The sequence below is a fragment of the Hippocampus bargibanti genome, linkage group LG15 (assembly GCF_051943395.1).
Source record: "Hippocampus bargibanti isolate YZ-2025 linkage group LG15, ASM5194339v1, whole genome shotgun sequence".
In the NCBI taxonomy this organism is placed as follows: domain Eukaryota; kingdom Metazoa; phylum Chordata; class Actinopteri; order Syngnathiformes; family Syngnathidae; genus Hippocampus; species Hippocampus bargibanti.
The window spans coordinates 3,228,013-3,241,633 of NC_142748.1; the positions used below are offsets into that span (position 1 = coordinate 3,228,013).

General features: G+C 39.5%; 1 protein-coding gene across 4 annotated transcripts in view; it reads left to right on the forward strand.

Moving 5' to 3' along the window:
• Positions 1-556: 556 nt before the first annotated feature.
• Positions 557-13,621, forward strand: part of snx29 (sorting nexin 29) — a 212,765-nt gene continuing 199,700 nt past the window's right edge. For all 4 annotated transcript variants that reach the window (XM_089016086.1, XM_089016085.1, XM_089016087.1 and 1 more), the window contains exons 1-11: positions 557-923; positions 1,663-1,727; positions 3,076-3,128; positions 3,570-3,694; positions 6,201-6,381; positions 6,560-6,630; positions 8,128-8,388; positions 9,917-10,328; positions 10,831-10,943; positions 11,204-11,300; positions 11,382-11,467. In XM_089016086.1, the coding sequence (XP_088872212.1) occupies positions 917-923; positions 1,663-1,727; positions 3,076-3,128; positions 3,570-3,694; positions 6,201-6,381; positions 6,560-6,630; positions 8,128-8,388; positions 9,917-10,328; positions 10,831-10,943; positions 11,204-11,300; positions 11,382-11,467 (1,471 nt within the window). In that variant the 5' untranslated portion in view covers positions 557-916. The remainder of the gene's footprint in view (positions 924-1,662; positions 1,728-3,075; positions 3,129-3,569; positions 3,695-6,200; positions 6,382-6,559; positions 6,631-8,127; positions 8,389-9,916; positions 10,329-10,830; positions 10,944-11,203; positions 11,301-11,381; positions 11,468-13,621) is intronic.

Consider the following 13,621-nt stretch of genomic DNA (forward strand, 5'->3'; position numbering starts at 1 on the left):
GACAACACTGTCCAGATAAGTGAACATTGGTCTTATCTGGCTGATAAGATATGCATCTTGCACACTTCAACAAAGTGCCACAGACGGTACCAGAGCAGGGATCAAGCACTGTTGTTATGAACCCCTGTGATGATGAGTCAGATTTGGCCGCCGGGCCGTGACTTTGACACTAAGCAGAGTCTAACTGTTGAAAAGAAAACAGAAGAAGCAAAACAATGATAAGTGAAACACAAAAATACAGCAAATACACACAAAAAAAACCTCAAAACAACACGTGGTAAACCGGAAGTCAAAAACAAAATGCCTGGACCTTGAGCAACAATCATACACGCTCACCATAACACCTTGCAGGCAAAATTGTAGCGTCTGCGAAACCAAATTTGCATGTTTTTGGAGTTATTTGTAATGTAATTACGTGCGAATACTGCTGTATCACGAAAACCACTCCGGGACAAGTCCCGTTAAAAACTTCATTTCCCATAATGACTGGAAGTACGCGTAACAGCTGAGTTTTATCACGTGACCTTCACGAGTCAACACTCCACTTCCGGCGTTTGCCGCGACGCAGCTGTTCTCGCACGATGCAAATCGACTCCATGACTTTCAGATTGCATTTCGGATTGTGACAAGCGAATTTTGTCAGCATCGACAGCGAATGGAGGACCCGATACCTAGATGTCAACCATTGGAGGACATTTAACCTCGGCGATTACCCACCTTGCAAGGCCTTTCCGTTCACCGAAAGAGCATCGCTCTTCTTGCCGCCGTGTCGACGGTCAAACTCGGCCGTGGAAGCCGCATGAGCCCGGTGTCTGGCTCGCCTCCCAGATGGATGATTTATAGCATAAAAAGGGATGAATAACATCGGTGGGGAAGCGTCAAGCTTGGATGTTTCTGCACCTGAAGTTTTGTCATAATGAACGGTAAGTTTGCTTCGTTTTTGAAAAAAAAAAAGACAATTGGACACGTCTGGATGATTTCCACGGGTGTTTCTGCAAAGCTCATTAGGGCTTTTTGGATCATGGTACCGACTTGTCATCCAGAATGTGGCTTTGCTCGTTGTCGAGGTTAAAACGTAGACATGAGAAGAGTTCATAAAAAAATATATATATAATAATTCAATATATAAGTGCCTTTCCAATTTCTCAAGGACACTTTACAGTTACAGGATGAGTACAAAAATGTGTTCGGCACTGTCATTGATTTTTGTACAAGAAAGTTCTGGTCCATTATCTGACCAAGAAGCAGTGCATCATCAATACCACGTGTATGATGCGCTTCATCTCTGTAAATTGTGAGTCAGTGGGTAGAATACTTCCTCAACTGTATAAACACACCTTCCTTGGACGAAGTAGAGTAATGGACTCTGAGGTGGCTACTTCTATGTACTAGTTTGAAGTCACCCTGGGTGGCCTGTGTGTCCCGACTCCCTGGTAAAGTATATTCAGGGGTACTGGAGAAGGTGCTCGGAAATCGAATTAGGATCTCTCATAGACACTGGTGAGGTGTTCTAGGCATAACTCGATTGAAATAGTGGATTCATTTGATCATCAATGACTTGTTGCTTATTTGATTGATTTCGACACCTTAAGTTTCCAATGATTGTCCTATAAGAAATTCAATGCTACCAAATCAAATGTTGTCTTTGTTCGCCCTTTGCAGGCACTGTGCAGAGTGATGCCAAGAGACAGAACCTCTTGGAAAGGTTACTAGATGCTGTCAAACAGGTTAGTCTAAGTCATAGGTGTCAAAGTCCAGGCCCGCGGGCCAAATCCGGCCCGCCACATCTTTTTTTTCGGCCCGCGAAAGCAAATCAACCTTGTTAAATTCCATGATGATTGCTAAAATCTGAGACAAAATGTCATATTTTTGGATGTCAACCACAATAAAAGTCATTATTCTTGACTTCAGATTTGAAAACGAGTTATTCATTAATTTGCCTGTGTGCTCTATATGTAATATTTGAAGGGATTTAAACATTCTAATGGGTTCCCCAAATTCATAACGGCCCTCGAGAGGAAACCATGACTACAATGTGGCCCGTGGCAAAAAATGACTTTTACACCCCTGCGCTACACGATCAGTTAACTATATACAGTAAAGTCTTGTTATATCGATATTGGTTATATCGATAGTACTGCTTATTACGATACTATTTTACTATGTGAACGCAAGGAGATAAACTTTATTACATACTATTTCTATGCCGCAGGATCGGATATATCGATAGTCCGGTTATATCGATATTTTTTTCTGACTCCCGAGAATATCGATATAACGAGACTTTACTGTATATCTATATATGTCATTTCTTTTTGTGTGTGTGGATATGACTCTCCCGGCAAATTGGCGTTTTCATGTTTAATATGTTGTTAAAGTCATTATAAGTGCCTTGCATGCTGGGTCCGAGAGGACAGTAATTACAATCGTACTGTATGTCATGCATATTAGCATATTTGACAATAAATAAAGCTGACTTTGACATTGTGTTCAACAGCTTTGCATTGCATTTAATGAGGCCATTAGCATGCTAAATTCCAGCCATATTTTCAAACAAGAAACAGAACATTGGTCGGTCAGTGTTTGTGATATTCTGAAATTCATTATCTCTAGTGGTCTTTACCTATTTTCAGGAAATCTGGCATTTTTCCAACATTTGAACTTGATAGCTTGGTTAGCTGTCCGTTGAAATAACCACCAAATCAATCAATCAAGTAGCTAATCCGAGTATGAAAAAAGGCAGCTCTGCTTACCTTTCATCTTCCACACAATACTCTTGTAGCCATGCGGGTGCAAGTATTTCGACATGATAGGGCTTCATAATGGTTCAGGCTATGTCGTTGTGTACGTGGTGCTTGAAAATGGCTCTGAATGTTTATCCTGCTTAGTTGGTTTTGGAGAAACTGTTATTATGATGGAAACCTCACTGTTAATGCTTTATTTATTTAACATATTTTTTTTCGGCGCTGAAAAATCATGCAACAATTCCAGTACTGTACAAGCATTTTAAGAAAGTCATCTTGCATTCAAGTTTGTCATCTCTCATCCATTGTCAACCATTCCTTGTCTTTCCAGTGCCAAATCCGCTTTGGGGGCAGAAAGGAGATTGCAACGGATTCGGATAGCAGGTTTGTGTTTTCCAACTAAGAGCATAAACACCCACCCCCCACACCTTTTTTTTTTTACTTGTAAACAAAATGTATAATTTGAATCGCTGTATGGTGTGTCGCTCAGCTCATTTCGCAACAACAAGCAGCAGCCGAAAAAAAGCTGAAAATTGGCCTCGTGCAATTCATTGCCATTCCTGGTTGAGATTTGCTGTCAAACTAAACATCAAAAAAGAGTGTTACAGGTTGTGTCGTCATATTTTGATTGTGTTGAGCTTCATTCAGCCTAACCAAAGAAAATGCAAAAGGGGCTCGCAAATAGCAACGGTGTTATGACCTTTCCAGCAATGAAGATATGAACACAAATGGTGGAGCAACAAATCTAGACCGACAATATGCACAAACAATATGCACCTAAAACGGTCAAAAATCATTCTTAAATTGTTTTATTATTCTTTGCAGGGTCATCTGTCTTTGCGCCCAGTTTGAGGCGGTGCTGCAGCACGGCTTGAGAAAGAGCCGAGGTCTCGCACTCACCGCCGCCGCCCTCAAGCAGGCGGCGGGCTTCAGCAGCAAGGTCGAAACAGGTAAAGTTTGTGTGTTGTATTGAGAGATTACAAAAAATGGGGGGAGGCGGTCACTAATTTGCTACTCACAATAAATTGATGTTTGGTTGGTGGGGGTGATGATCAATACCACTGATTGACTTTTAGATTCAATGCTAGGTAAACTTCAGTCCTGATTCCGAAACTGTGTGCCAACAGTACTGTTTTTGGTAAATCGAATTAAAATAGTATATTATAACTCAAAGATCAATAAAATATACCAGAGCGCGACAGAATACTTTTAAAATCAGTTCGCGCATTTATTTATTTACTTACTTATTTACTTATTGCGGTTTTTATGCACTTTTTAAAATAGTCATACAGTGCACTTTCAGGCAAAAGTAACGATATTCAAACGTTTCGCACCCAAAAATAAAGATTGTTGTCGATTTTCTCTCCTTTTTTTTTAATTTACGCTGACCACATGATGAACACAGATAAATTCATAAAAAAAATCAAAACAGAGTATGAAATAGGTTCAAACGGAGTACTGTATATTAATACTAATGCTAATACTAATACGATTGCTACTACTATTACTACTACCACTACTACTACTAATAATAATAATAATAGAATGCTTAGAATATCTTGTTTTCTATCCTTTCACTCCCACCCCAACCCCATCCCTCTTCAATTGCTGCTGTGGACTGCAAATTTCCCCATTGCGGGACGAATAAAGGTATTCTGATTCTGATTCTGAATAACAGTAATAACAATAATAACAATAATGCATTTTATTTCCTTTCAAAACTCTAAAGGACACTTTACAGTCACGGGATAATAATTTTTTTTCTTCTGCGGGTTAATTATAACTAACGATAATATAAGTATCTATAATCAACAATAATTAATGTGGCAAGAAACAACATTAATGCATTTGAAAATGAATTTACCCGTGTTCACATGAACACGCTCGGCGTGAATGGGTTAAAATCATCGTAAATGTTCTCCCTGTAATTGATATCTGTGCAGTAGTTAAGTGTGAACCCCCCGCACCCCCCAAAAAATGACATTAATCATACTTTGAATAATTTTAGCATGTTTTTCGGGATATTTGTAAAAAAAAATCATTTTAATTAGCTTAATTGGTTGTTTGAATTAAATACATAAATAAATACATAAATAAATACATAAATACATAAAAACAAGACAATTCTTAACTCACATTACAAACAAGTGGAAAAAACAAAAGGATTAACCACTGCAATATATATATATATATATATATATAAAAAAAAAATCCTCGTCTCATATGGGTATTTCAGCTCGGGTACCAGAGGCCAGGGAGCTATATATATATATATATATATATATATATATATATATATATATATATATATATATACAGTAAAGTCTCGTTATATCGATATTCAAGGGAGTCCGAAAAAATATCGATATAGCCGGGACTATCGATATATCCGACCCTGTTTGCATGTAATTTTCTCCGTGCGTACATAGAAATAGTATCGATATAACCGGGACTATCGATATATCCGATATCGATATAACCAGACTTTACTGTACATAAATACATAAATAAATACATAAAAACAAGACAATTCTTAACTCACATTACAAACAAGTGGAAAAAACAAAAGGATTAACCACTGCAACATACAGTAAAGTCTCGTTATATCGATATCGGATATATCGATAGTCACTGTTATATCGATACTATTTCTATGCACGCACGGAGAAAATTACATGCAAACAGGGTCGGATATATCGATAGTCCCGGTTATATCGATATTTTTTCGGACTCCCTTGAATATCGATATAACGAGACTTTACTGTATATATATATATATATATATATGAAAATGAAAATTCTCCATGTGCACAGTTACAAAAGTATTGGTACCGCGCTTGACACTCACCACACTGATTTTATGGAGATGCAATTTATGCTTCTAATTTATAAGCTATCCCTGAATTGAAAATTCAATGGAAGCACCCTGAGCGGACCAAACAAAAAAATGATTGGCCGCAAATAAATAAAGAAATAAAAAAAATGGTACTTTGGTGAAAATATACTATCTTTGGTGTTCATACCATTCCAGTTCAGCATGTCAAAATGAAATCAGCTGTTCAAGTGTCATGCGGGTTAAATATTCACAGATTTACTCATGTCGCTCTATGATGAGGAACTGTAATACTTCCCCGCGACTATTCACGCTTTTAATGTCCTCCTTTGTTTGAACTTGCGGCTTTGAGGCAGTCTAATGAAAGCCAAACCATCGTCGACATTAATTTTACAATTGTCCTGGAGCTCTAATGCTAATAATGTGCAAATGAGTTGCTTTTGAAATCACTTTGATGTATTAAAATAAGTTATAGAATACATCTTAAGTTAGCTGGCGTTCGCTAATTCTTATTTCTACGTTTTATGTATTATTTTTTTGCTTGCGTAGTCCATTACTATAATCACTTTATTGAAGACTTTTGCGATTCGACCAGTCCTAATGACGCCTCCACCCCTTTGCAGAGTTCACATTCTGGTGTTACGTGAAGGAGCATCTCAACCGGCATGAGCTGCAACGCTTCTACTCTCTCCGTCACATCTCGTCGGAACTTGGCCGGGGTCGGGCTTGGATGCGCTGTGCTCTTAATGAGCATTCGTTAGAGCGCTACCTGCACACCTTGCTCGCAGAACGACCGCGCCTCGGGTTAGTGCGCTGTCCCTTTGTGCTTTATTGGAGCCTCTGTATTTATTATATATATTTTTTTGTTTTGATGAAAATGCCATCAACTGTGTCCCAAGTAGGTTTGGCAATAAACAGAGGACATTAATGTGCGTCCATTTTAATGCAATCCATTGAATTAACTTTCCCATTTTTTTTAAAGCATTTACTATGAAGACTGGGCTTTCATGCTTGATGAAGAGAGAGCCAGTATGCTGCCCACCATGGCTGCAGGTGAGTTTGAAGACTGCATTTGCACTCACCTATCCATTTGTGTCTCTTAACTCATTCACTGCCGGATATGTGCAACAATGTGTCCATTCCATTGCCAGGGTTTTTGTCATTGTCAATCGAATTCCAGGACCCTTAGAATATTGAGTTTTAGGACTACATAAACATTCAATACAGCGTTAGAAACCTTAGATTATTTTCTTTCCTCTGAAAAAAAAGTTAATTCCTAAATGATATGGATCTGGAGTTATATGAGCTTGAAATAGGGGTCGCTGTCCAAAATACTATACAAAGCAATACATGCATATTGGTTTATATAGCGCTTTACCAACAGTTGAAGTACGAAAATGGAAAAAAGGGAAATGCTGCCTCCTTGTGGAAAAGAAAAAATATTTCCAGAGGCCATGGCCAGCGCTTTATTGGTACCCAAGCATAAAAAAAAAATCGAATACATTCGACAATGGCGCTCTGTCATATTATCAATTTCCAAATAAATTTGTGAATGGCAGTGAATGAGTTAATTGGATATTATATTATACTTTACACATCCTATATCTTGGCTGGTTGAAATTACTAGTTACAGTTGCTATTATGTGCCCCCCCAAAAAAACAAAAACAAAAAAAAAAAACGAATACAGTAGGCTATGGATGTGTTCCTATTATTGTGAACATTAGACCCTTGCGTAAAAAAATACAATAACATTGGGAGAGAGCGTGTTCTTCTTAAATGTACTGTTTATTTCCCACCGTCATAAGCTTTTAAACCTTTCATGCATCCTGTAACCTGATAACACGAGTAGCTGTCCACTATAGTGACCGCTCTCCTTGAAAGACTTAATGCACTCTGCACACTGAAGGACACTTTCTAGCAAGTGGAATTAAGGAAGTAAGAGAAACAAGACCAGCCTAATTTTACACGACAGAACTGTATTGATAAAAACAACAAACCCCTTTATAGCACAGGTGGCAAAGTCAAGGCCCGGGGGCCAAATCTGGCCTGACGCATCATTTTATTCGGCCCGTGAAAGCATGTCAAGTGCCAAGATCCTTGCTAATGTCCGAACTGAAATTTCAAATTGTCGTATGTGAACCACAATCACAGTCATTATTCTTGACTTTAGATTCATTCATTTATTGTGTGTTATGTATGCAATATGTGGAGGTAATGAGACAAAAGAATTGAAAGGCAACATTTAATGCATCCATCCCCATGTGACACCAAAACATTATATCATTCAATACTAACGTTCAGCGATGAAGGGAAGTAGTTGACTTTCACTTTTACTGGTTGATAAGAGACTGTGAATGCATCATTTTCTTCTTCCCCTTTGAACTATTGTTCAGCACCAACTAGCTTCGGACAAACTTAAAAATATGAATACAATGTTGCATTCACTGATACTACGGCATTTTTCCGCTAAACCGCTTTCATGTACTTTTAAGGAAGTTGACTTCACAATTACACTCAGTCAGAATGACTTTCTTTCCGCCTTTCGACAGGTTTGAACTCCATTTTCTTCGCCATCAACATTGACAACAGCGACCTGAATGGAGGGCCGACAAGGGGCGGGGCGTCCACCATGACGCACCTCCTCAAGGAGTCCACTCAAGGCATCGGCAGTTTGTGGAAGGAGTCGACACAAGGGGTCAGCAGCCTACTTCGTGAGATCAGCACCGCCACCGCCGTGGTGCCAGGGTTCTGCCCGAGGGTGGATTGCGCATCGGATCCACTACCTGTCCTGCCGCGTAGCACCTCTGCTGGTAGGTTTCACGCGGAGTTTGGATATATGGCACTCTAGAAAAGTTTATCTGCTTTACTTTCTGATATATAAGGCGCACCCAAAAGCCTTCATTTTACTTAAAAAGATGACCCTGCGCCTTATAAGCCAGTGTGCCTAATATGTGAAGTCATATTGAGCCACAACAGGTCTCACAATTATTGTCAGCGGCCACTGTCTCAATTTCTCCCTGTAGAAGTCGTGCGTAACCCCAGCCTCTACTGTGTAGCGCCTTATTCTGAGGTGTGCCTTGTATTTCGAAAAAATATATACAGTAAAGTCTCGTTATATCGATATCGGATATATCGATAGTCCCGGTTATATCGATACTATTTCTATGCACGCACGGAGAAAATTACATGCAAACAGGGTCGGATATATCGATAGTCCCGGTTATATCGATATTTTTTCGGACTCCCTTGAATATCGATATAACGAGACTTTACTGTATATTGACATATTCTATTTGGAAAATTTTCTTCATTCATTGAAAGTGCGTCTTGTAGTCCAGTGCGCCTTATATGTACAGTAAAGTCTCGTTATATCGATATTCAAGGGAGTCCGAAAAAATATCGATATAACCAGGACTATCGATATATCCAACCCTGTTTGCATGTAATTTTCTCCGTGCGTGCATAGAAATAGTGTCGATATAACCGGGACTATCGATATATCCGATATCGATATAACAAGACTTTACTGTATATGGAAAACAGTTTGAAAATACACCATTCATTTTTTTTCCTCATCATTTGAACAAAATGCTTTCATTAGATTTCACTCTAATTCGACAATGAAGCCTTTTTCATCTCAGGTGTTAAAGTCAAGGCCCGGGGGCCAAACCTGGCCCACCACATCATTTATTTTCGGCCCGTGAAAGGAAATCGTACTTGTGAATTGTCATGATGCTTGCTAAAGTCCGAACCAACATTTCAAATTGTCCCACAATAACAGTCAATATTCTTGACTTCACATTTGAAAACTAGTAAATCATTAATTTGTGCGCTCTAGATGTAATATGTGGAGATGTGTGTCATGTGTGTAAATTCCCGCAGCAAAACAATAGTTTAAAATCCCTGCTTTACACGATCCAGTAAGAACATTGTCATTTATTTGCCAAACTGAATCCAAAAAGTGACAGTTTCACCCCACTCTATTCATGCGGCTGCTCGCATGTGACTTGCCGTCTTGACATTCATTTGCCGACCTCTCAATCTCCAAACGGCGCAGCGGTTAGTGAACTCCCCAATGAAGCGTCAAAACCTTCCAGAACTTTGTGTTTGACCTCATTTAGCCGTCTGCCCTGTTCCATTACGCCAGGCCCGGCCGCGACACCATTTCCTCCTCCGCGTGTTCTATTTAGCAGCTCGAGCGACGCTTCAAATTTTAACAGTGTGGTTTAAAATAGAGGTCCACAAGAGATTAAGACTCAGAAGTGTTTGGAATGTGTGTTTTTAAGTTTTGAATTGTTCTTCTGTGTCAGATTAAAAGCGATTTCACTTAACTCACAGATTCCGGGCTGAGAAAAGAGCGACGTAGGAAAAAGAAAATCACCAACATCATTTCCTTTGACGACGATCTGGACGGAGGGGCTGAGGACGAGGAAGACGGCGAGGACGACTTCCCCAAAACCGGTGGAATGAGCAAGAGGCCGGCCGATCCCGTTCCAAGTAGCGTGGAGGATGGGATTGATCTCATGGCGCCATTGTTGGATCCGTCACCTTCTCACAACGGACTGGACGGCAGCGCCACACTGACTTGGGTGGGGTCACCCCATCACTGTCGTACAACCCCCGTGCCGACGCCTCCTTTGACGGATAGAAAAAGTATCGACAATGATGACGAGGACGACGAAGAAGAGGAAGAGGAGGAGAAATTCAAACGCAGAACACAAATCCAAGATGACGAGAGAAGCAATGACCAGTGAGTTAAAAAAAGTCCAAAATTAAACCATTTTCAAGGGTCAAGAACAGTGGTTGAGTGTAATAAAGGGGTTTGCTCTCCAGAAAATATTAATAATATCTCTTATTTATGACACATGAGGAATTGAAAGCCTCAATCGCGGAAGTTGACATGTTTTCATTCACTTTTACGGGGCCAACTACAATAACATGGCGGGCCAAATCTGGCCCCCAGGCCTTGAGTTTGACACGTCTAGATGACGGAAAATATTACGACAACCACTCACATATAAATTCAATGAACCTAAACTAAATAGGCTGATATTCGATGCAAAACGTCAGTATTGAAATGCAAACCGCTCATCCACAATGGTGCGCGACTATTTTATTGATTTATTTGTCACTCAAAAAGAAATTGAATACATACCACCTTCAAAGTTCAAATGTCACCACGTAACTTGTGAGGCGAGTAGGATGCAAAGGTCACCCCCGCCCAGCTTGAATGCGTTATGAAATTGTTGTAGGACGGCGGTGGGAAGTCTGTCCAGTGTATCCACGTGGAGCCCCGTGCAGGTATTGATGGAACACAGCAGCTCGGACATCCTCATCCCCCTCAACGCCGCCACCCCACACCCAGGTATTGTACTCAAAATTACTTGCTTTCACTCTTCTGAGGAGACTTTCGACAAGATTTTTGAAAATGTCAAGTTTTTGTACATTTGTCTCAAACTGGGCGTCTGCCCGCTGCGTTCTTTAATGTGGCTCAACGGGTGTCATGAAAAGACTCGATAGACTTTGTCAATGTAACACTGGGTGGCAATTTGAAAAACCTTAGCGAGCCACACACACACACACACACACACACACACACACAAAATAATTCCCATCATGTTCCAGTCAACTCCGTGGAGGACTCGCCGGCCTTTCCTGCTCAGTCTGAGTCATCGGGGCCAGCGGGGGACTGCGATAGCCTCAGATCGCGGCCATATTTGAAGTAAGCATCAGCTTCTGCTCTATATACGCTGCTGTTATGGTGCGAAGATGACTCTCATGGACACATTTGATGTGTTTTCAGTATGGAGTCCAGTTCACTGGTCCTGTCTGCATCGTTGAGCGGCACACCACCAGCAACATCTGCTCTGCCGGAGTCCATGACAGTCGGTGAGCGTTTGAAAAATCACTAGCCAGATTTACAGTGGAGTTAAAGACGTTGTGAATGAAGAGCTCTGGTCACCTGTTGAAGTTATATCAGGGATCCAAGACGTCCGCTATTTAGCGGAATTCCACTTTTTTCTTTCCGCCAAAAAATTGATTGTTGTACTAAGTTCATCCTGTCTACTTTGAACACCTATACTGTCTGTAAGTAAAGAATCTGCTTAAAATTACCAAAAATATATATTTTTTATTTTCATATAAAAGTTCTTTTAGTTCCGAATACAACCGCTAAAACATTTGTTTTGAAGAGTGATAGGATGATCAGAATGGGTAGTGCTTGAGTCGGCATTGGATTGGATTTGCCTTTATTAGTCTTAGTTAGCATTAGTTAGCATGCTTTCGTGTGTTTTGGTCAATGTCGTTTTTTTCCGTTGACAATCGGGATCGCTCGGGAGTAAAATTCCGTACGATGAAACGAGAAAACAAATATGGCAGCTCCCTCATAATAATAATACATTTCATTTATAAGCACCTTTCAAAACTCTCAAGGACACTTTACAGTCACAGGATACCGCGCTGTTCGCCAGTAAACTTGCGCTAAACATCATTGCATTTTTCACATTGTAAAGTGGAAGACAGATATCCTACACAAAAAACAATGAACTTAGTTACTATGGATGTAGTATTAAAGACGTGAAAAAGGAGTGTAGCTTTCAGTTTATAGCATCTAATAGACAGAAACCATTGCTATGTTTTCATGCATTTTTACAAAATTGTATCTAAAGTATCTTAACATGGTAAAATCTTTTCAGCTTCAGGGGGCGTTGCCCCCTGAGCCCCGAAGCGGGGCTTCTTGACCCCAGCTGATCTGTTTCATTTTCCTCTATTTTAATTTCCCTTGCCTGGGATCCTGTTATATGATCAATTCCAAGCTGCCGTTTACATGGATCAGCCGTGTTGCACCAATGTGACACGAAGGGAAGTCATAAAAAAACTCTGTGTCTCACTGTGCGTTTGTAGAAACCTGCTTTGGCTGAAAACTAGCATTTATGCTAAATCCGACACATTTACTGTTGCATTGTTTATTATTATTGATACTAATACTAACACTGACAGTGAGAGTGACAGTGACAGTGATACTTGATACTGATAGTGATACTGTTAGTGATACTGATAGTGATACTGATACTGATAGTGATACTGATGATGATGATGATAATAATAATAATAATAATACATTCAATTTATAAGCGCCTTTCAAAACTCAAGGACACTTTACAGTCACAGGATGTTAATTAATGTGCATTGCATCAATGAAAAATAAAAAGGGAATATTATTGGGAAAAATATAAATATTATTCAAGGAAATGTCCAAAAAAATAAGAAATTATTAACTCAATAGGAAAAATATAAACATTCAAGGAAAATGTCTAATATCAAGTATATTTACCCAAACTGTTGGCAAAATGGCGGTCAAATATTATTTTTGGAACGCATAGGTACAACATATTCCTTTCTTACAGACAGTGGCTTTTTAGGTGTTCAATTACCTGTTGTATAATTGGATAACAAGTAGACAGTATGAAGTTAACACAACTTTTCTTTTTTACCCAACATAAAGTTATTGAGTAAATGCTATGAGGATTTAAAAAAAAACAATGTAGACAACATATTACCAAGACACAATGTTATCCATCCAGTTGGTGGCACTGTTGATTCAATGAATAAGCATCGATTTCAGTTTTGTTGCTTTCAAGGCAATTCGCGAGGAAATGTCAGTGCCTTTTTTTGTGGCAGATGTTAGATTGCAAAAATCCAAACGTTTTGATGAGCCATGTGTGGTCTGGGGTTTTTTCGCTGCCCACTAATTTGTTAATTTGTCAGCGTGAAGGCCACAGAGGGAGCTGCTAGTGATCACCTCTGATCCATTAGCGTAGTTAGTTTTTATTTTCACCCTCAAAGCTCAGAGAAACAGGCAACATTTTGTAACTCAGTAATTATGGAAATTCCAATCACACCGAGTTACCAAATTCTCTATTGACGAGAATGAAATAAAAGCACAACAGACGTTTTTTTTTTAATCCTTATCTTAACCCACATACATAAGACTGCTCCTCAAACGATTAGCATATCACACAAAAGTTGATTTTCCCCAGTAAA